Source organism: Orycteropus afer, unplaced genomic scaffold, assembly GCF_000298275.1.
Source record: "Orycteropus afer afer isolate SDZICR_OR568_19922 unplaced genomic scaffold, OryAfe1.0 scaffold00030, whole genome shotgun sequence".
NCBI classification, from domain to species: Eukaryota; Metazoa; Chordata; class Mammalia; order Tubulidentata; family Orycteropodidae; genus Orycteropus; species Orycteropus afer.
Window position 1 is genome coordinate 9385337 of NW_006921617.1, and position 21813 is coordinate 9407149.

Below are 21813 nucleotides of genomic sequence, written 5' to 3' on the forward strand. Positions count from 1 at the left end.
ATATCCTCCTTGGTGAAGTGTCTATTCATGTCTTCTGCCCATTTTTTAATTGGATTGTTTGTCTTTTTGTTATTGAGGTGTTGGAGTGTTCTATAGATCCTAGAGATAAGTCCCTTGTCAGATATGTTATTACCAAATATTTTTTCCCATGGTTTGGTTTTTTTTTAATCTTAAAATGGCAAAGACATTTTCAAACAGGGCACAAAAGTTAAGAAAGGAAAGCATGACATATTTGACTAAACAAAAACTTAAACTTCCTGTGTTGGGGTAAAATATAGTAAAATTTAAAAGCAAATGACAAATTGGAAGGTAAGTGAAGTATTATTATAAAGAACAAACATTGTCTTAATATATAAAGAGTTATTTATTTTTTAAAAAAAACAGCCCCCCCAAAAAAATGAGGAAATGCAAAAGTTAGCAAAAGACATGTTAACATGTCTTTTTAAAAAAAAAAAAGTTAACATGGCTTTAAAAAAAAAATTATATAGGGAAAATGCTCGACCTCACTCCTAATTAGTGCAGTGCATTTAATATCTGATTCTTTACTAAATTGATTTGCAAAGCTCTAAGAGTTTTATAAAACCCTGTGTATTGGTGAAAGTCTGGCGAATTCTGCGTAGCCGTTGTTGCTGTTAATGTGCCGTGAGTCAGACCCGACTCATAGCGACCCTCCTTGGGTTTCTAAGGCAGTATCACTACGGAAGTAGATTGCCCAACCTTCCTTCTGAGGAGTGGCTAGTGGGTTTGAACCGGCAGCCTTCTGGTTAGCAGTCAGGTGCCTTAGGTACTACACTAACTAGTGGAGGGTGAATTGATTACATCGCAAGCACCAGGAAGGCAAGGATTGTTCTGTCTTCATTATTCGCTGCTTTGTTATCCCTAGGGTCTGCAATAATGCCTGGTACAAAGAGGGCTCAATAAATATTTTATCAAATAAAGGTATTAAAAATGTTACAGCCATTTTGAATGACACTTTGGAAGAATTTATCCAAAATGAGAAATCCACATACTTTTGGATTCAGTGATTGTGCTTGTCAGAATTTATTCTATGAATATATATTTCATATATTAAAAATACAAGGTTATTCTCTGTAGTTTTGTTACAACAACAACAAAAAAAAGCAAACAGTGTCCACAGAGTGAAGATTGGTTAAATTATACTAGAAAACCTTACACAGCAGAAAAAGAGGAAGGACTCTCCTTTATGTACTCTTAAAAACACAGAGGAGTGGATCTCACTCATCACCTGGGGGCTGCAAGTATTGGTCATACATAGTAGGTGGTTTCATTGAGAGATTTAAGTAAAGAAGTTCAGTGTGAGGTTGGAAATCCTGACACTTATAGTGGAGGTCTCAGCTAGAGGTATAGCATGGAAATTGTCAACTGTTATGTCAACTCATACTTAAGTAACGCCATTGTAGTCGATGAAGCTGAAGAAACAAGGAGGCTCAACAGAGAGAGCGCTTGGACCTGTTGATGCCCTGAATTTAGACTCCTCACCTCCATGTCCGTGAGGCAATAAATTTCTCTTCTTTAAAGCCACCCACTTTGTGGGATTTTTGTTACGGCAGCCCTAGGAATCTACGACAGATTGTTAAAATATTAATGCTGTGAAGATTGACTTGATAAAACAGTGCTTGTTACTTAATAAAAACAAAGTACATGTTAAATTAATTAAATGAAGTGGAACAGCTTCCATGATATGGAATTTTCAAATGGATGGTGCAGAACAGTATGTTACTGTGTCTGTAGACAAGGAGGGCAGGGGAGGAATGAGCGGCTTCTGGTGTGTGCACGGAGTAGCTCCCTAAAGATGCTCAGATGATCACGGGGGGGAGGTCTGGGGAATGGAATGGGGACTGGGAAAGAGAGAGACCTCACTGCATACCTTTCTGCTTGGTTTGTGATTTCTAGCATGACTTTGCGTTCCTCAGATGGAGAATCCTTTTTCTTCACTAACTGAATTATACAGGATATTCCAGTGAACTCCTTTTTGTCCTTGGAGCTCAGGGTCGTGTCTACACAGGGAGGACTCAGCGTCAGCAGCTGTGTGGTCACTTTCCCCTCCTGTTTATCTGATTATTTACATACTTGTAACCATCCTTTTGATGTCACATTTTTCCTTTCTAGATCAAAACTACAACAACGCCACTGCCCTTGTGATTACGTTTCCTGTGAATAATTACTACAACGACACAGAGAAGCTGCAGCGGGCCCTGGCTTGGGAAAGAGAGTGAGTTGCTGATGGGCATCTAGACAAACGGTCCTTTCTTTGCTTAGAAGCTGGATGCTTGCAGTGAGCACTTCCTTGACTCTGCTAAGTTAACCAACTTCAGATCTAAGTGACACCATTTTTCATTGCCACTGGTCATGCAAAGAGGAGAAAATCTGTAAACATAGTTACGTGTAAACTGATTGTTAACAGATATTCCTGAACAAGAATGCTAAAGTGTATATATGAAAATATTCTTGCAGTGTTTTCTAATAGTGAAAACTGGGAGCATGCTGAGTGCACATTAGTCAGAGAGGAGTTAAATATTTCATGGTTGTACCATAGAATATCATGCAATCATCAAGAAAGCCCTGGTGGCCATAGTGGTTAAGCATTTGGCTGCTAAGCAGAAGGTCATGGGTTCAAACTTAACAGCTGCTCCATGGGATAAAGATGTGGCAATCTGCTTCTGTAAAGATTTGCAGCCTTTGAAACCCTATGAGGCAGTTCTACTCTGTCCTGTAGGGTCACTGTGAGTCGGCATCAACTCACTGGCAGAGTTCAAGTGAGGAGATGAGTAGTCCAAGATGTACTATATAAAAAGTCACAGTCAGCATGTGTAGGTAAATATTGCTATACATGCTGTGTGTGCTTAGAAAAAGCATGACACAAATGACCCAAGAAATTAAGCATGCTTGTTGCACACCTGCAAAAACGGCGAGGAGGCCACATGTTCTGACCTCCTCTAACCCTACAAGGGGAAGGCAGGATTACCAGCAGTAAACCAAGGCCTATTACTGCAAGGCCAGACATGCTGCCTCCCTCCAGCCCTTTCACCAACCGTTCCTCCCAAAGCACCCACCACCTCTCTCCTGGGTTCAATAATTCACTGCAGTGGCCACACAGAACTCACAGATTACAGGATTTATTAGGGAAGCACCAGGCTACAACTCAAGTTCAGGAAGAACGCTCAGTCTCTCTCCCAGCCCAACGTCCCTCAGCCAAAAATCTCTCACAGTCTCTTTCCCAGCAGTGCTGGTCCCTCGGTGTCTCACTCAGCGATGCGTGTCTCTTGTGTCTCTTTCCCAGCAGCACGTGTCTCTTTCAGGGGTGTGTGTCTCTTTCAGCAGCACGTCTTCCTCAACCAGCAGTCAGAGAGAGTTCTGCCTCCAGGAGGCCTCCTTTTGAGCCCGGAAGGGTGGTCAAACTAGCCAATCACAGCATCAGAACTCTAAGCACGTGAGAGAGAGTGGGAACCTCCCAGAACATTGTATTGTGCCACACCCAACAGAAATAACCCAAGTGGGCGACTTTAAAATCAGGATCTCCTCAGTTGCTAATAGCAATTCCCACCTTGGAGTTTACAAAGACTTATGGGTAGAAAAGCCACACTAAGTAATTTACTACATCGCAACACCCAATAGAGAATGGGAAGAGAGGCTTGAGGAGAACAGGGGACCTACACTCTTCACTTTGTGCCCTTTGGCTCTTTTTACACTTTGTCCCATAAGCAAGGTAGATTATTTATTATTATATACTTCATTTGAAAACCTTTTTTTGAAGGAAAAAAAAAACGGAGGGAGGGAACTATGAGGCAATTTATTGTGGTGCAGTATGCATAACGAAACATTGACCATTTCAACCATTTTGATGTGTACAATTCAGTGACGTTAATTATGTTCACTATGTTGTGCAGCTATCAAAGCCAATTTTTTAGTTCATCCTGAACCTGCTGTGGTGGTAGAAAATTCAACATATCTGGAACTATGGCTGTAATCTGGTCTTAGTGTAGGAACACCCTGATATGGGACAAAGAATAAAAAAGCATTTTTTATTTCGACGACTTTGTGTCATCAAAGTTGGGAAGACATTTCTTTTCTAGTTGTCACTAAGTTTTCACTAAAAATACAAAATATTTTTTCTCTTTAGGTTTATTAATTTTGTGAAAAACTATGAGAACCCAAATCTGACCATTTCTTTCACTACTGAACGAAGTATTGAAGACGAGCTACACCGTGAAAGTAACAGCGATGTCTTCACTATTGTCATTAGCTATGCCGTCATGTTTTTATATATTGCCATTGCCTTGGGGCACATCGAAAGCTGTAGCAGGCTTCTGGTAAGTGGTGTGTGACTGTGAGTGGCCATGGGTCACACAGAAAGGGTACTGCATGGCAATACCTTATTTTTGCCCCTACTTACTCCTAATTTATGATGCTCAAAACTGCCTTAGGTGGCCCTGTGTTTTAATTTTATGTAACATCTTTGTTTCCTGTATTTTTTCTTCAGTTCCAGTGTGTTGGCTGGAACTTGTAAACTTAACATTTGTATCACATAATCCGGCTTTTTCGAATTTGTCTACTTTATCACATAAGGATGTGAACTCATAAAATACATTGCCAGGAAAAAACTTGGATATGTTTTCATATCTTCTCTAGAATGAGAATTGTACCTTTCAGTCTAGATTGGATGAAAGTAAGAGGTAAAACCGAGTATCTTTTAGTGCAGCGTGTAGAGCTCCAATGCTGCCTCATGTCCGCGTTGTATCTCCCAGGTGGACTCTAAGATCTCTCTGGGCATCGCAGGCATCCTCATTGTGCTCAGCTCGGTGGTATGCTCCTTGGGCATCTTCAGCTACATCGGAATCCCCCTCACTCTCATTGTGATTGAAGTCATCCCCTTCCTGGTGCTGGCTGTAGGGGTGGACAACATCTTCATTCTGGTCCAGACCTACCAGGTGTGTGTTCATGTCCTCACAGAGCTGGGCATCTGTCCAAGCCCCAGGGTCCATCACTGGTTGTGTGGCTTCAGGAAGAGTGAGCATGGAAATGAGGTTTCCTTCCCTTTACCCTCATGATGCTTAAGAAGACTGGTGTCCTTGACTTGTTCTGGACATTTTGGATCAAGAATTTCACCTCTTTCTTTGGTGGAATCAATACAAAGTGAGAACTTAGTTTTTTAAAAATATCTTCTTTCCATGTGTGCAAGAAGGGGTAATAACCTTAGGTATGAATACTATTAAAATAACTCTTGACATAGTGTAGAAGACTTGTTTGTTCAGAGGTACCACTACCAAAAAAAAAAAAAAGTCACCACACGCCCCTCTGTTTGGAGAGCACTCTTGACTAATTGGTTTTGCCATAGTTCCTGTCCATAGCCTGAGTGAAGGGTCATTGGCATGGCAGAAGTCACTGAGTGGCTCAGCCACTTGCAGCCTGTGTGCCATGTATTTTTCTGATTGGGTAATCCAGTCTGTCCTTGAGTTTCCCAATAGTTATCTAGCTCAAGAGGGCAGGAATACTCTGAATGGATTAACTTGGGAACTTTGGGGTTCCCCACCAAAGTTTATATGCTTATAAGCATATACTGTAAGTAGATGGCTACTAATCATTTTTCTCTCCTATTGAGTTAGCACAAAGCAGCAAAGAGTATGCCATTGCTGTTTAAAAAGAAACTTTAATGTCTTGAATTTAATGGATTTTTGTTTGGTTTTTTAGAGAGATGAACGTCTTCAAGAGGAAACACTGGATCAGCAAGTGGGCAGGGTCCTAGGAGAAGTGGCTCCTAGTATGTTCCTGTCATCCTTTTCAGAGACCGTAGCATTTTTCTTAGGTAATTACTCTTTGAGTTCTGCCAGTCCTTGGAAAAGAGGGAACAGGTTACCTGACTGACATTTGGGTTGCGTCCTTTTCTAAGGTTTATTCCATAATCGGAAAGTATCACTTAGTGAGCCACAAGAAAAATTTTAGATGGTATCACTTTGTACATGTCTTTTTCCTGTTAAATTTCAGGACAGTGTTGATGTTGGAGTTTAAGATGACAAGTAGCTAGAGCTCATCTTGCCATTCCCTTCTTTTGACACTCGTGGCAAATGTTGCTATTTGAAAATGGCACTCTAGTGTAGCTTCAGAATCTTCCTCAGTGCCCTGGTATAAATAGCAGCTTTGAAATCCATAGGCATTAGCTTGCAAGGTGAAACTTTCTTGCCATTATCCTTCACAGCCAGTCTTCCTCCTCTACACACACAGCCCACTGGGGAAACAGCCTCATAAATGAGCAGAGGTTCTCAAATGTTACTTTTGTAACTGGGGAGGAAGAAGGGGAACCAGCACTTCAGTTCTTCCACACAGAGAAATCTTCAGATAGGCTTGTGAGCGTGTTGTCCACTCCATTTCTGAAGGGTAGAGAGAAAAGTGAGTACCTCCTCTGAGGAGGAGGCTGGACGGAATCACCAAGTCTGAATGTTTGCAAGCTGTGGTTCTGCAGCCTCAGTGCCTGACAGACACCAGGCATCTGCCACAGAGCCACTGTAGGACCACTGTAGGGGCATCTTCAACACAGACACACCATTAACATACTGTTCTTCATTGCCACAAAGCAACACGCTTTTGAAACCTGTGGCCATTATAGTCCTTTGAATGGACACATAGGTGCCAAAAAAAACAGTTATCTTTTTACTTCTACTATAAGTTAAAGTATCTGACTTTACGTCAGAAGATTGAGGGTCCATGTCCCTCTGTGGACACTTCCTTAGGAAACCTGGTGGCACAATGGTTAAGCACTTAGCTATTAACCAAAAAATTGGCACTTTGAACCCACACAGTGGCTCCAGGGGGGAAAGAGCTGATGATCTGTCCTCATAAAGATTATAGCCTAGACATGAGTCGTTGTCCAGACCTAGCCAGGTCACCAGGCCCCACAACCAATCCTGTAAAGCTTTTGAATCTTCAGTTATGGACATATCCCCATCACGGTCGTTTCCCCGCTTCTGTTTCTACCTGCAACAGTGATGAATCAGTCTGCCACCAGTCACGATTTTGGGATGGTTCCCTTTGTCTTTGATCCTGTATAATTAGCCCCATGGCCAGACTCAGTGGATCCCATTCATCTTTCTGTACTGTGCACATCCTGATGGCTTCCCTCATCCTGGATGATTGAATTTGTCCTAAGGCTTAATAAGAGAGTCTCTATAAAGAAAAAAAAAAAAAAGATTACAACCTAGAAAACTCAGTGGGGCAGTTCTGCTCTGTCACACAGGGTTGCTGTGGTTGGTATCGACTTGACGGCGCCCAACAGCAATTACAAGAAAACTAATACAAGTGTGATGATAAATGGCAGCAGACACTCTCCCTTAGGGTGGAGTGACACTAAGGCGACAGTAGGCACCCAGGGCCACATGTCCCCTCTGGAGCAGACAGGGATGTGGTGTGACTTAGTGCTGCTGGGGCTGATTTTTTTTTAAGCAAAGCTGTAAATTCAGACTGTGTATAATCTCATTTTTAAATATTAGCTACTTAATAAAAATTTTCTTTTTTTAGAAAGGGACCAGGTTTGTTGGTCTGATAGAGCCTTATGGAACCACTGAGACTATGGCCCCTAGCTGCCCTTCAGGTCTGGAAATGAACACTCCTGTGGCTTCCAGCCAAACAAAAGACAGGCATATGAGGTGAACACTTACACTGTTGTTGTTGTTATGTGCCGTCGAGTCGGCCCCGACTCATAGCGACCCCTCCTTGGGTTTCCGAGGCAGTATCACTACGGAAGTAGGATTGCCCAACCTTCCTTCCGAGGAGTGGCTGGTGGGTTTGAACCGCCAGCCGTCTGGTTAGCAGGCAAGTGTCTTAGCCACTATGCTACCAGAGCTCCCTTACACTAGGTACATACAATCCTTGGAGAGAACAATCGTGGAGAATAGAAGGGCTGTGTGTGCACAGGAAGACAGGTCAGGGGGCAGGAGTGCATGGAGGGATGGACACGGGAGGAAGAGGGAGGGGAGCTGTTACATTGTGGTCAATTGTAGTCAATGTCATGAGACAAAGTATATGTAAGCTGCTGCATGGGATGGGAATTTGCTCTATAAACTTTCAACCAAATCACAATTAAGAAAAAATTTTTTTTAGTCTTAAATTAGGTCAGTACTGTGTGGGTCCAACAGTCTGGCCCCTGGGCTGCCAGTTGCAGTTTCTGAGTCTTCCCCTCGTGCTTTTGACTTGAAGCTGTTCATGTGACTGTAAATTGCTTCTCATTATTACTAAACCAAGAGACTGATGTTGATAACATAGCAGATGATATCAGTAGGAGGGGGAATATACTGTCCTGCTGTAAGTGAAGCATAGAAGATCTTAAAAGAATGACCTATATTAATGGTTCTACAATTATAATGTGTATAAATTTGCCTACAAAAAAAAATAAATAATAAAAACCTCACCGCCATCAAGTCTGTCCCAACTCATAGCGACCCTTCTTTGGGTTTCCAAGGCGGTATCTCTACGGAAGTAGATTGCCTCGTCTTCCTTCTGAGGACTGGCTGGTGGGTTTGAACTGCCAGCCTTCTGGTTAGCAGTTAGCTGCCTTAGGCACTATGCCACCTTTTAAATACAGTAGAATTGGGGTTGGATCCTCATTGTATCTTGTTCCAGTTGGACAGGGCTGGGTGTGACCCAGGAGTCTACATTTGTAGCAACTCCTTGGTCATTCTGTGCAGTTTCCATTTTGAAAAGCAGGCTTTTCTCCCACTTCTGGATTGACATCATATAAGCTTGTGCAACACCCCTTTGTGGGTAGCGAGGGTCTTCATAGTGGTTGGTCTGTTCTGGCTCCTTATCATCATGTATATGAAGCGTGTGCTTGATGCACGGAATTCTCTACTGTAAATGGATGTAATGCAGTTGCTTTTCTTTCCCTTATAGGAGCCTTGTCAATGATGCCAGCTGTTCGTACTTTCTCTCTGTTTGCGGGAATGGCCGTCTTCATTGACTTCCTCCTTCAGATTACGTGTTTTGTGAGTCTCTTGGGGTTGGACATTAAGCGTCAAGAGGTAAGTTATTATCAGGATTGTACTCTATTCAGTCTGAGTCTAGAATCTGGATGAAGCAGACAGGGTGTTTTCTGTGACCTGCTTACTCTCTGTGTCTACTCAGAAAAATCGGCTGGACATCCTTTGCTGTGTCAGAGGTGCTGACGATGGAACAAGTGTCCAAGCCTCCGAGAGCTGCCTGTTTCAATTGTTTAAAAACTTCTATTCCCCACTTCTGCTTAAGGACTGGATGCGGCCACTTGTGGTATGAGCATGTCTGAGGTTTTTCTATTTCTTTCCCCAAAACAGATGTGTCACATGCCTTCTAAGAAACCAGACAGCTTGGGAAAGGGCCTCTAAAAGCTGAATATATATACAAAAATACAAAAACATGATCAAATATATAAAATATTTTTCTAGCTCTATTTTATCAGTTAGAGGTTTTGTTTAACGCTTTATTTTGAAATAATTGTAGATTCACAGGAAGTTGCAAAAATAGTACAGAGAGGGCTGCTGTCTTTCTCCTGGTTTCCCCCAATGGCTGCATCTTACACAATTACAGTACAGTATCAAAACCAGGAATTTGACATTGATACAGTGTATATACATAGTTGTGTGTCATTTTTGTCACATGTGTAGATTCCTTTGGCCACCACGGCAATCAAGATACAGAACTTTTCCATCATCATAATGATCTCTCTTTCGCTACCTCTTTATAGTACCACCCCTTCCTAATCCTAATCCCTGGCCACCATGTAAGAGCCTCTCAGAGTTTGATATTAGTAAGTGTAGCCAACAGTGATAAATACCACTTCTCTACTGTAACAACAGCAGTTAGTATCTTATCCACTGCCGTCGAGTGAGATCCAACTCATTGCGACCCCTCCTCAGGTTTCCAAGACAGTATCACTACAGAAGTAGATTGCCCAACCTTCCTTCCAAGGAGTGGATGGTGGGTTTGAACCTCCAGCCTTCTGGTTAGCAGTCAAATGCCTTAGGCAAAAGTAATAGTGAACATTTATTCAACACTTCCTGTCTGTTGAGTACTGTGCTAAGATCTGGATTATCTCATTTGATTCACACAACTGTCTGATGTCTCTTGTTTTTCCCATTTTACTGATGAAGAAATGGCAACGCAGAGAGGTTAGGTGACTTGCCCAAGGTCACTCAGCTAGTAAGTGGCAGAGCCAGGATTTGAATCCAGGAAGTTTGACTGTAGCTCCTGTGCTCTCAGCCACTACTTCGTATTCCCTTTTTTCTTCACATGTCACTGAAACTTTTCAGTTCAGGCAAGGCCTGGGGTTTCTTTGTATTTAAGATTTTGTTTATGTTCCTAAGTTCACTATGCTACTAAGCAATCTCGGTCTCATAACTCCCTTTTCATTCCAGATAGCAGGTTTTGTGGGCACTCTGTCATTTAGTATCGCAGTGTTGAACAAAGTAGAAATTGGATTGGATCAGTCTCTGTCGATGCCAGTTGTAAGTTGCTTTCTTTTTTATTTTAACTTGTTGTGCTGATGACGAGTGAAATTTTTAAAACATGCATGTGGGTATTTGAAGCTAATCCCCGCTCCTTAGTACAAGTGCCGACAGAGTCTGCAGGGTTATGAGAGCTGCCACCAGGCTCGGCACATACACCTGCCTTGGAATTCTGGGTGCAGCCATAGAATCTGAGCAGCCTGTCAGCTTACAGGATGCCCTCCTGATCATGGGACTGTAAGAGTTGCACACTGGGGTCCCAAGAGACTGGCTGTGGGGGAACTCAAGTATCCAGGCTGATAGGTTCTCAGCCAGTAGCTTCCCGGTGCCCTTCTAATTCTTAATGAGAATCATCTCGCTTAGTTACTGTCAGAACTTCACTGCTTTTCCTTTCTTTTTCTTAGGACTCCTACGTTATAGATTACTTCAGGTCCATCAGTCGCTACCTTCACGCGGGCCCTCCTGTATACTTTGTACTGGAGGCGGGACATGACTATACGTCTCTGAAAGGACAGAACATGGTGTGTGGTGGCATGGGGTGCAACAACAATTCACTGGTCCAGCAGTTATTCAATGCAGCTGAGCTGGACAGCTAGTAAGTGCCCCCTGTCTTCTTGCCTGGCAGCTGGAACAGCCAGGAGAGGCTCTCTGCCAAAGAGCCCACTCAGGCCTCAGATTTCTCACCAAACATGGATTGTCTTAGAAAATTTGGCTTTATTCAAAATGTATGTTAAATCTAGCTTTACCTGAACAAAACTGTCTAAAGGCCTAGTTTACTACTTGACACTTTGACACTCATTAAGTGTTTATGTCATTTCTTTTTTTTTTTTTTTTTTTGAACTGAGTAGCAGTATAAAATGTGGAAGAGGAAGTTGTTTCAAGAAAAAGCCCTGAAACTAAAGACTTCCCCCTTTGTGGGGCAAGCCAGTAGTAAGTTTCTTCTCCTTTCCTTAGTACCCGAGTAGGCTTTGCGCCCTCGTCCTGGATTGATGATTATTTTGATTGGATCAAGCCTCAGTCTTCCTGCTGCAGAGTCTTCAATGGCACTGACCTCTTCTGCAACGCTTCAGGTGCCCTCATCTCCTCTCCCAAAGTTTTCTCCTTCTTTTCAGACGTTGTTTAACATGAGAAGTTACAAATCATTTCCACTTCATTTCCGTTTTTCCCTTTTTACTCTGGCTCTCAGTGTCTTTGCCATTATCCTTTCCTTAGTCCCTCACTCTAAAATATGCATTGTTACTGCCCCAGACAGCCCCACCTGCTGGCCTGCAGGCCGATCCATCAATCTATCGTTCAGTGTCTGGTGACTCTGGTTTTCAGAGAAGGCTTCTTATCTGTTCTGATAACACCAGCAGCCTCTCTTGATTAGTTTCTGGCCTTGGCCTCCCAGAAGGTTGTTTCCCCTGCACCCCCTTTTTTTTTTTTTTTCAAAGTCACTGTTGACTTGTGTTTTGTTAGAATGATGAGGTTTTTTTACTCACTCACTAATTGCCGTCAAATTGGATCTGACTCAAAGTGACCCCTCCTTGGGTTTCCAAGGCAGTATCACTATGGAAGTAGATTGCCTAATCTTCCTTCAGAGGAGTGGCTGGTGGGTTTGAACTGCCAGCCTTCTGGTGAGCAGTCAAGTGGATTAGGCACTACACCACCCGAGCACCCGAGGTTTTTACTAGAACATTTTTAATAAATATATGGAAACCCTGGGCTGTGACAGTGCCAGCTGTGGTTGTCGTACAGTCTGCCTGAAATGCCATTCCTTACGCTGTGACAATCACTTGGGACTGAAGACCAGGGGAAAGTTTCCAGAAAATAATTTCTCTCATTTCTGCATCAATATTTTAAAATGTTGTCAAGTAAAATCTGGAGACCCTATCTAACCATTGCCTCCCTGCCCTGGGTTTATGACAGTTGTCGACCCTGCCTGCGTGCACTGCCGGCCGCTCACCTCGGAGGGTAAACAGCGGCCCCAGGGGAATGACTTCATGAAGTTCCTGCCCATGTTCCTCTCTGACAACCCCAACCCCAAGTGTGGCAAAGGGTAAGTAACGCTTAGCATTTCAGCTCCAAGGCCACTTCAGCTCTTATTTATAGTAGAAAACCAGGACAGGAGAGAATTGAGGTATGCAGCAATTGTGTGGGAAAGGTCCTCTTTTCTTCCCTCTCCCACCATGGCCCAGTCCTGGGAAAGCAGAGAAACCTAAGGCTCCTTGAAAAGAAAACTTCTCACCGTTTTCAACTGATTTCAGCCTAGCCTGAGCATCCAGTTCTTAGTCTTCCCTCTCAGTCCTGGATGGAGGAGTGGGCAATTCCTGGGGAGCACGGGGGAAGGAATGAGTGAGTATACTGCTGTTTCAGAATACAAAAGGGCTCAGTTTATTGTGTTGATGGGCATATGGATAGCATCTTGCCTTCGTGATGTCATCCTAGGTGAAGGCTTAGATTGGTGAAGGCTTGATTGGTCTAGCCCCCTCCATACTTCTTGTCAGACTGTCCAGATGTGTGAGGTGTTGGGCTGTCTTGTTCCCCCATGTAGCCCTGGCAGTCATTTCCCATGGAAATAAGATATCCTGGCATAGAATTAGTGATGGTGCCTGGAAGTCTGTAGGAGTCATTTGGAAACTTCTGTAGGGGGCAAATGAGTATCCACCTATCCATTAGGTAAACCCTGAGCATACCTGTTTTTCATAAGAGCACATGCTTGACCAGAGCCACATCTGTTCATCATGTAGATCATACCTCTTAGAGACCTATATGAGGTACCATGGGAAGACTAGCCCTATAAGTAAAATAGAAATGAATCTCGTGACTTGGTTTACTTGCAGACTGAATGCTTTGGCCTACATAAAACAAGGTAGAGTCCCCCCCTATGAGCACCTATAACCTTTGTAGGCCACGTTGAAGTGGCTTTATTTTTTATGAATGTAGTAGCCACCTTTTATGGAGAGTCTCGATGGGTCAGTGTCAGGCTGGACACCTCACCAACATTATTTTATTTAATCATCCCCACAGCCCTGTGAGTAGGTGGTATTGCTCCCATTTATAGAAGAGGAAGCTGGAGGTCAGATTACGTAATTTGGCCCAGGGTTACATGGCTGATAAGTGGCAAGGCTGAGACGGACGCAAGGCTGTTTGTGTTCAGGGTCCTTGCTCTGTCCTGCCCCTGTTGCACAACATTACTGAGCAAACTATGTCTGAAAACACACTTGGCTGCAAGCCCAATTAGATACGAAACAACAGTAGCTAAGCAGAGCTTTTGCTATGTTAAGTTGTACTTTGGTAGATACTCAAAAGTGAATGTGTATACACCAAAGACACCGAAAACAATAAGGAAAGCCAGTCTAGGAGAGAATAAGGTGAAATCTCTGTGGTCCCCTTATCATGGTTCCTTTAGATTTTAGTTGAGTCTTATTTCACTTAGGCTTAAGGATTCATATTCTGCAGATCTTTTGCCTGGCTTGGCTTTTCTGACACCCAGTGACTCTTCTCTTCTCTCAGGGGACATGCTGCTTACGGTTCAGCAGTTAATATCCTTGGCAATAACACTAGTGTCGGAGCCACATATTTCATGACCTATCACACTGTGCTTCAGACCTCTGCTGACTTCATCGATGCCATGAAGAAAGCCCGAATGATAGCCAGTAACATCACTGAAACCATGGGCATTCAAGGAAATAATTACCGTGTGTTCCCCTACAGGTAAAGTGGCTTTGAGTTGGATCTGACTCATAGCAACCCCTTCTTTAGGTTCCCGAGGCAGTATCACTATGGAAGTAGATTGCCCAACCTTCCTTCCACGGAATGGCTGGTGGGTTTGAACCTCCAGCCTTCTGGTTAGCAGTATTATGCCTTAGGCACTACGCCACATAGATGAAGTATATCAAAGGAAAGTGCTAACTGGGCAGGGAGGGCTGCCATCTTGAACACTGAGATCTGAGCGCTGGAGACACAGCAATCTGTGCTGGGCCTCACCATCTGAAAGAGAGAAGACATACTGCACACTGGCACCAGGAAGGGAGAGGTTCATTCTAGAGGTGGCACTTAGGAACCAGGCAAGACTTCAGAGAGAGGCAGGCTCATGTAAGTGACTGGTGTATCTGGCGGATGATAGCTTGGACTGAGCCTTTATGGAGACTCCTGTTCTTCATTTATTGGGTTTGTTTCCTTATAAGTACAGTATTGTATATGAAAAAATGAATTTAGAAAATAAAGGTGGAAGAAACAAGTGATTACTTTCCTTCCACATCTGTGATCTCTGTCTTAAAGGCATCTTGATTGTTCTTTTCAGAACAGGAGGAAGTTCTCAGGGTGGGTGTCCCAATTCCTGGGAAGAGCTAGTGCAAAAAAAAAGCATTGTCTCCTCAGGCCCTATATCTATACAGACCCCATTTGCCTGAGATAGATAGTCTCAGGATATGTTTCTTTTTCAAAATACCATAAAATCTTCTTTGTAAATGCCTACGTAATAGCATAGAGTGGGCTTACGTACCATAACTTTATATGAAATGCACATTTTGAATCATTCTTAGGCCCTTCTGTGAGTGTGTAGTAGCTGTCAGAATCCAGTTGAATTACCTTAGGGGAGGTTTTACCTAGGCAGGTTTTCTGCAAGGATGTCTCAAAGTGGTTTCACAGTTTTACAGCAGTGGCAGGATGAAAAGTTGAGCTTTCATGGCACTTTGCCCCCTTCCTTTCCACAGTGTGTTTTATGTCTTCTATGAGCAATACCTGACCATTATTGATGACACTATCTTTAACCTCGGCGTGTCCCTGGGAGCAATATTTTTGGTGACCTTCGTTCTCCTGGGCTGTGAGCTGTGGTCTGCAGTGATCATGTGTGTCACCATTGCGATGATCTTGGTCAACATGTTTGGTGTTATGTGGCTGTCGGGCATCAGTTTGAATGCTGTGTCCTTGGTCAACTTGGTTATGGTGAGTCCTATTCCACTCCCAACTCCTGTTCCATTCATCTGAATTGTTTCTAAGATTCTGTATGAGCTTCAGAGTGGGGCAGAGTATCAAATCAGGCTTTTCCTCTTGGTGCATATGGAGAGGTGGGATGGATGCTGGATGAAGTGGGGACATGTAGGGGCACATCCAGGAACAGACAGACACACATCAAAGTTCATTTGTTGAGTTCAGTTTTTATTCTGTATCCCTTTACTTGCAGGTAAGAGTAGTATGGTTCATGGTGTATGTAATAGTGGAAGTGTGACTTCATGGTTGAGGTTACCCATTCTGCCTTTATATTCTGAAGGGGTTGCTAAAGCTGGTAGCTGAATGACAGCTAAGTGTTCAGTTTTTATTTAGAAAAATGGCTCCCATCTCTCTGGGGCTCTCTGACCAGTGTTTTTGCCTCCCATGCTGCTGGCAGGTGCTCTTCAGTGGACTAAAGTCTTGAAGTTGTGTTAGGGAAGGTGTTAAGGGAAAACAGGCAACAATTTGTGCATGCTTTCAGATACTATCATGGCCGCAGTGGACTGACAGTGAGGCCACATAGAGAAATGACAGTGTGCCCCTCACTGGGAGCTGGGAAGCCTCGTTTCCACAACTTCCCCTATCAAAGGCAAATACGTTGTAGAAAACTGGAGCCCTGGGCTTTGGTTTAAAATGGGATGATGAGAGCTTTGGGTTATAGATCAGAGAGTAATCAGGGCTCCTTTACACCCAAGATGCCCTGGTAGTCTACACCCTGGGAAAGGGGTGAAGCTGCTTAGGATTTTCAACTGGAAAAGAGCTGTCATAAAGGAGGCACTTTCTTACAGAGCTGTGGCATTTCCGTGGAATTCTGCAGCCACATCACGAGGGCGTTCACTGTGAGCACCAAGGGAAGCCGTGTGGGCCGTGCGGAGGAGGCACTCTCCCATATGGGCAGCTCTGTAAGTACTTAAGGCAGGACAACATGGGCAGAAAGGGCCATAGAGTGCCCAGCTAAAGGACCAAGCATCAGAAGACACATTACAATTCGGTAGTTAAAACAATTTGGATGCTCTCATTAGAAAGTAGCTCCTAAGGATTATGAGTTTTCAGGCAGGTCATGAAATAGCTGCATGTACAGACCAGAATTCTCTAGAACTACTTGTTTGTGAGAATTCTCTTTGGGAGACAATACGACTGAAGCAAAAAACCAGCAGAGAAGTTAGATTTAAGAATTCTTTCCCCATTTAAAATACAGGCCAGTAATAGGTGTTACACACAATATGTGTTAAACCAGCAAAGTAATATACTACGTTCCTGAACCCAGTGTGAGAATTATAGGTGACATCCAGGCTATCTTCTTAGTTCAACTCTTTATCTTGGTTTAGCCTGTCAATTAGGATATCAAACGCCAAGTTTCACATTACCACTGCAAAATATTGTTAGAGGAACAGCTAAAACTTTTTAATAACAATTTTAGATACTTGATATTACCTTAATTTAGAGACAGCATGCATTATCATACACAGAGAATACAGCCTTTACCTTTGATAATACTTAATACCTGTAATACCCTATTACTTTGGATCTTGACTATTAAGTGCCTGTATGAGGATGTGTTTCCATTATAATTGGTTGGTAAAAGTGGTCTCTAACAAAACGTCTTTTTTCTTTTAGGTATTCAGTGGCATCACATTAACAAAATTTGGAGGGATTGTGGTGTTGGCCTTTGCCAAATCTCGGATTTTCCAGATATTTTACTTCAGGATGTATTTAGCTATGGTTTTCCTGGGAGCCACTCATGGATTAATCTTCCTCCCTGTCTTATTAAGTTATATAGGTAAGAGTTCTCATTTGCCAAAGGAAAATGATGGTATCTTGAAGCATTCTTGTAAATGTATTAAATGTACTAATGATCATTTTATAAGTGATGCCAAGTAAAAATTCCCATCCCAGGAGAAAAAATCCTATCTAGGGCTTCACACTTGTCTAAATGACTTTATTTATAAATGGCTGGCTAACACTTCTGGAGGCCTGACTTGTTACTTCACAAGGTCCCTAAGTCAGACCTGGAATGAGTTCTAAGGTGAGCAGGCCAGGGTGGTGACTCCCTGCTACTGACAGGAGACATGTGGCCAGCAGTGAACCTGTCGCCAGCTCCTCACACTCCAGCAGTACCATGTGTATTTCCCCTACCGACATACTCTTCTTAGCAAAGACCTGCCTCTCCGCTACTCATCTCTTATTTTGAAACAGCTACTCTAACAGTCTAGTCTTCTGACTTCTGTGGCCACTCCAACTTGCATAAATGAGCCAGGGCTGGAAGAACAGTACCATTTGCTTGAGTTACATAGCTTTGTAACTGAGTAGAAGCACTGAGGTAACAGGTTGAGAAAGTGAGGCTTTTGTTTCCCATCTCGGGAATAGAAACTGGCTGTCTTACAACTGGTACAGATTATCTCCTTTTCTTCTGAAGAAATGACATGATTCTTCTTTTCATCCCTCGTAGGACCATCAATAAATAAAGCAAAAAGTAGCACCACTCAAGAACGATACAAAGGCACAGAGCGGGAACGACTCCTCAATTTCTAGCCCTCTCACGGGCTCAGTGACTGACCTGTGTGTAAGGGTCGGTCAGTTTACCGCTGGACAGTAGCCACATCACAGAGACTAACCGAACCCTGGATGTTGCCAAACGTCAGGCTGTTTTAACAGCAGCAGGTCCAGACATAGTGCTTTCAAACTCAGGAATGCAAATCTGACTGAAGCAGTATTACTAAATCTAAAGGCAGCCACAGGACAACACAACCTCTTCCAACTTCTCCAGGAAAGAAACCCAGTTCTTTGGCAAGCCAGAGGTGGCGCTGGCACAGCTATGACCACGACCTGCCCACTGACACTTTTTCAAGGCCAAGCAATGCAGTTGCTCTCCTTTTTTTAGGAGTAAGCCATCAAGTCCTAGACCATATTTTTAGTAACATTTGAGGATGTTGTAGAGATACTTTATTATAACATTTTGTAGTTTAAAGAGCTTTATTATTAATGCAATAAATTAACTTTGTACACATTTTTATAAAAAACAAAAACCAACAACTAGGAAGTGATTTATTTCAGAACGTGGTAGGCCTCATTAGAGCCTGGTCTCCAAAAACCTGTTTGAAAAAAGCAACATGCTCTTCACAGTGTTCTCCTGTAAAAGAAAATACAGACTTTTAATCAACATACATGTTACGTGGGTTAGAAAAAGGGAGGGAGGAAAACAAGAGAATGAACATTTTGAAGCTCCTATATAGGTGTGTTTACTGGGGTTTAACTTATTTTCCTTTAATAAATACTTTTTTTTCTTAAGCTTTAAGTTGCCCTTTGTATTTAACACACAGCTCCTGCCATTGCAAAACTGTCTAGGTTTCTTTACCAGCCCCAGGGAATCACCATCTGCTCTGAGACCAGGAAGCTAAGTGGGGAGACGGTGACCTGCCACTGTGGTAACTAAAGGCCATCTTGCCCTGCACACTAACTAAGCTAGAAGTTCACTGACCTACAGAAGACTCATACATATGGTGTGGTCAACAAGTCACATGTTCCTCCCACATCTAAAGGAAGATGATACCTTAGATTTTATAACTATTTAAAGATGAGTGATTAACCAACATTTCATGCTGAAGCTGAAGTATTAAATCCCAGGTCATTTAAAACGCTTGGGCACTATTTCATCTTACTACTAGTTCTCCAGAAAGAAACATTCCAAGATCTCGTGTGTTAGTTGTATGTCAGCTTGGCTGGCCCTGGTTTTGAGTGGCTGGGCAGCTGGATGTAGTTATTTCCCATGGTGAGACTGTTAATCAATTCCATGGTGGAATCTACTGGAGCAGCTGAGTAGCTGCCTTAGGGATATGGCCTGCTTCCAGTATATGAAGAGAAGTGTTGAGAAAGGTCTCTTGAGCTTTTTGGCATGCTTGGACCCTGCATGTAGGCCATGGTTTCTTGCTGATCTTGCGACTGTCTCTGGACTTGAACTAGTAACCTGCCATGTTGTTTGGTAATCTTGGGACTATGCCATTTTATTTGTCGACCTTGGGTTTGTCAGCCTCAGCAGCTGTCTGAGTTAAGTCTCTAGCTTCAGTGGGCCAAGGAGCAAGAGGCAGAGCTGAAACCCAAGGTCAAGGGGCCATCAAGCCAGCTCCCAGAGCCTGGCACTTTGAACTCGGATTTCTACTCTCTTAAACTGTAAGAGAATAAATCCCTGTTTGTTCAAGCCATTCCCATTTGTGGTATTTTCTGTTAGAGCAGCACTATATAACCGAAACATCTCACCATACATGGCCATGTCCAGACTTCCTGAGTCGATCCTGAATGTGCCTGCCTAACTAACAGCACCTCCACTGTGTGCTCCAGGGCATTCTGAAGATTCTATTGGGCATTCTAGAATTCACTCCACTACAGGTAATGGCTGGGGGTTAGAAAATCTGGTTAAAAACATGCTAAGCCAAAGTTTCTCCTCCCCACCCTCTTTGAAAAAATGCAGCATACTGTCTTGCCTGCCCACTAACAATGCCGTGAGTTATTATTTGGGTCTGTCTTCCCCAGGGCTTTTCTTTGCTACCACCTTCTTACCTGGCGTGAAATTAGGATTCCCTCGCAAACGCTGGTTTCGTTGTTCAAAAAATCGGAACGTAGTGTAGAAAAGCATGTTGTCTTCAGTCTGCTTTGCAGCATCTAAGAATTTCCGGGCAGAAATGTTGTCATGGCCACCAATACCCCGGATGAACCGTAAGGCAGCTAACACTTGGTGTTTGGAGAGAAGCACTTCTACGATTTCATCATTTGCTGTTGAAAGTCTCTAGAAAGGAGAGGGAGAGAGAGAAACTGGGTAAATTCAAGCAACAGGAACAGACAGTTTGGTCATCTCCAACTCTGCTGCATCAGTTATTTACCTTCAACATGTCCAGAGATAACTGATGAGCGGGAGGATAAAAACTTTCTAGAGATAACAGCAGACAAGCCTGGAAGAGAAATTTTCAGACTAACTTTAGCATAAGAAGTTGAAAGGTTAAAATCTTAAGTTTTTAATCACTACCAAGGTAGCAGTCTCGGAAGAGATACGTACCAAAGGTTTTGAGTCACTCAGGACATGGTATTGCAGGAACTGATGCAGCATATAAAAGAGGTTGTGCTGGACAAGTGTTTTGATAACCAGTTCATGTAAGTAATGCTGAGGACAGAAGCAGAAAGAAGACAATTGCCAAATGGCTCAACTACCACAGACTAGGCAGCTGTTCTAACTAAAAAAGTATAAAAGGCCTCAGTTATGAAGAGACGTGTTTTCAACGTACAGGTGAAAGAACCCACCCTGACAGGCTGCTCATTCCAACTAAAAACGATCTGGAAGGTCACTCAGAATCCCAAGTGAGGTGTGCAAACCCTCACAGCATGTAAAAATCATCATCTTCTAAGACAGTGACAGTGTCTAAGACAGTGACAGTGTTTTTATTTAATAAAAAGAAAAAATTCTCTGCACCTCTAAGTTGGGAGAACACTTGCTGATCTGAAGGTACCTGTACTGCAATCTGAAACTGGTTTAGAGAGCGGATGTACTCCATCAGTACTGCTATCACAAACTTATGAGGCATCTCCTAAAGAGAGAAAAAAGGTTCTTGTAAATAACAAAGTTGCCAAAGGGCTTCATGTAACCTTTTTTAACCCACCTCCCTTTCTCCCATATTAAACTGACCCAATGTTCTATTAAGCTGGTTTTGTACAAATCTCTTCCGAATCATGCCTCCTTGGCTCCCTAATTACTGCATTGTTTTAGGCCTGAATATCAGAAGCAAAACTATTAGCATTTGGCCCCCACCCAAGAACTCCACTTATTCTAATCACCTTATGGGTGGTACTAATTTCCCTCAGTTCCCTTCAAATAGATCTTGGCTTCGAGACCCCTTAGTCCAGAGGAGGTGGGAAGCAGTGACCAACCTTCTTCTCTGTGAACACAGACAGGACATGGGTGTACATGTCAGACTGGTCAACAACCGCTTGCGTCCGCACAGGCCTTTTTAGAAGTGGATTACTTCGGCTTTGCCCTGCTTCTACTGCCTGAAATAATACACACTGTGATCTTAATCATCCTCTAGGAAATGGGGCCCTTTACACTTAATGCAGGAAGACCTGAGTTCCTAGAAGCTGTGAACCTAAGACATGAACAGGAGGACAAGACTCCCTTCACTACCTGGATAAAACTACCTTCTTGTGCTGGCAGGTTAAAGTTTTGGGCAATCAGAGTTGTCATCTTGGAAACACTCCATTGCTCAGAGCGAACAGAGCTAAAAAAGCCTAAGTCATCATTTTCTCTTAAGATGTATTACACTTCAACCTATTAAAAATAACACTCCCATTTTTCTTAACTACTGCCTAA

The 21813-nt window shown here is 43.0% G+C and overlaps 2 protein-coding genes across 2 annotated transcripts in view; one reads left to right on the forward strand and one right to left on the reverse strand.

The window, feature by feature from the left end:
- NPC1 (NPC intracellular cholesterol transporter 1) overlaps nt 1–17993 on the forward strand; it is a 62471-nt gene extending 44478 nt beyond the window's left edge. Inside the window, exons 10-24 of the mRNA XM_042780250.1 lie at nt 2131–2233; nt 4142–4331; nt 4767–4949; nt 5710–5824; nt 8902–9029; nt 9133–9273; nt 10398–10487; nt 10892–11082; nt 11442–11557; nt 12396–12525; nt 13983–14183; nt 15185–15416; nt 16250–16363; nt 17079–17241; nt 17911–17993. Of these exons, the coding sequence (XP_042636184.1) occupies nt 2131–2233; nt 4142–4331; nt 4767–4949; nt 5710–5824; nt 8902–9029; nt 9133–9273; nt 10398–10487; nt 10892–11082; nt 11442–11557; nt 12396–12525; nt 13983–14183; nt 15185–15416; nt 16250–16363; nt 17079–17241; nt 17911–17993 (2180 nt within the window). The remainder of the gene's footprint in view (nt 1–2130; nt 2234–4141; nt 4332–4766; nt 4950–5709; nt 5825–8901; nt 9030–9132; nt 9274–10397; nt 10488–10891; nt 11083–11441; nt 11558–12395; nt 12526–13982; nt 14184–15184; nt 15417–16249; nt 16364–17078; nt 17242–17910) is intronic.
- Nucleotides 17994–18511: 518 nt separating this feature from the next.
- Nucleotides 18512–21813, reverse strand: part of RMC1 (regulator of MON1-CCZ1) — a 31499-nt gene continuing 28197 nt past the window's right edge. The window contains exons 15-20 of the mRNA XM_007935584.2: nt 21375–21494; nt 20957–21034; nt 20509–20613; nt 20336–20404; nt 20016–20241; nt 18512–18591 (exon numbers count right to left, since the gene is read on the reverse strand). Of these exons, the coding sequence (XP_007933775.1) occupies nt 18512–18591; nt 20016–20241; nt 20336–20404; nt 20509–20613; nt 20957–21034; nt 21375–21494 (678 nt within the window). The remainder of the gene's footprint in view (nt 18592–20015; nt 20242–20335; nt 20405–20508; nt 20614–20956; nt 21035–21374; nt 21495–21813) is intronic.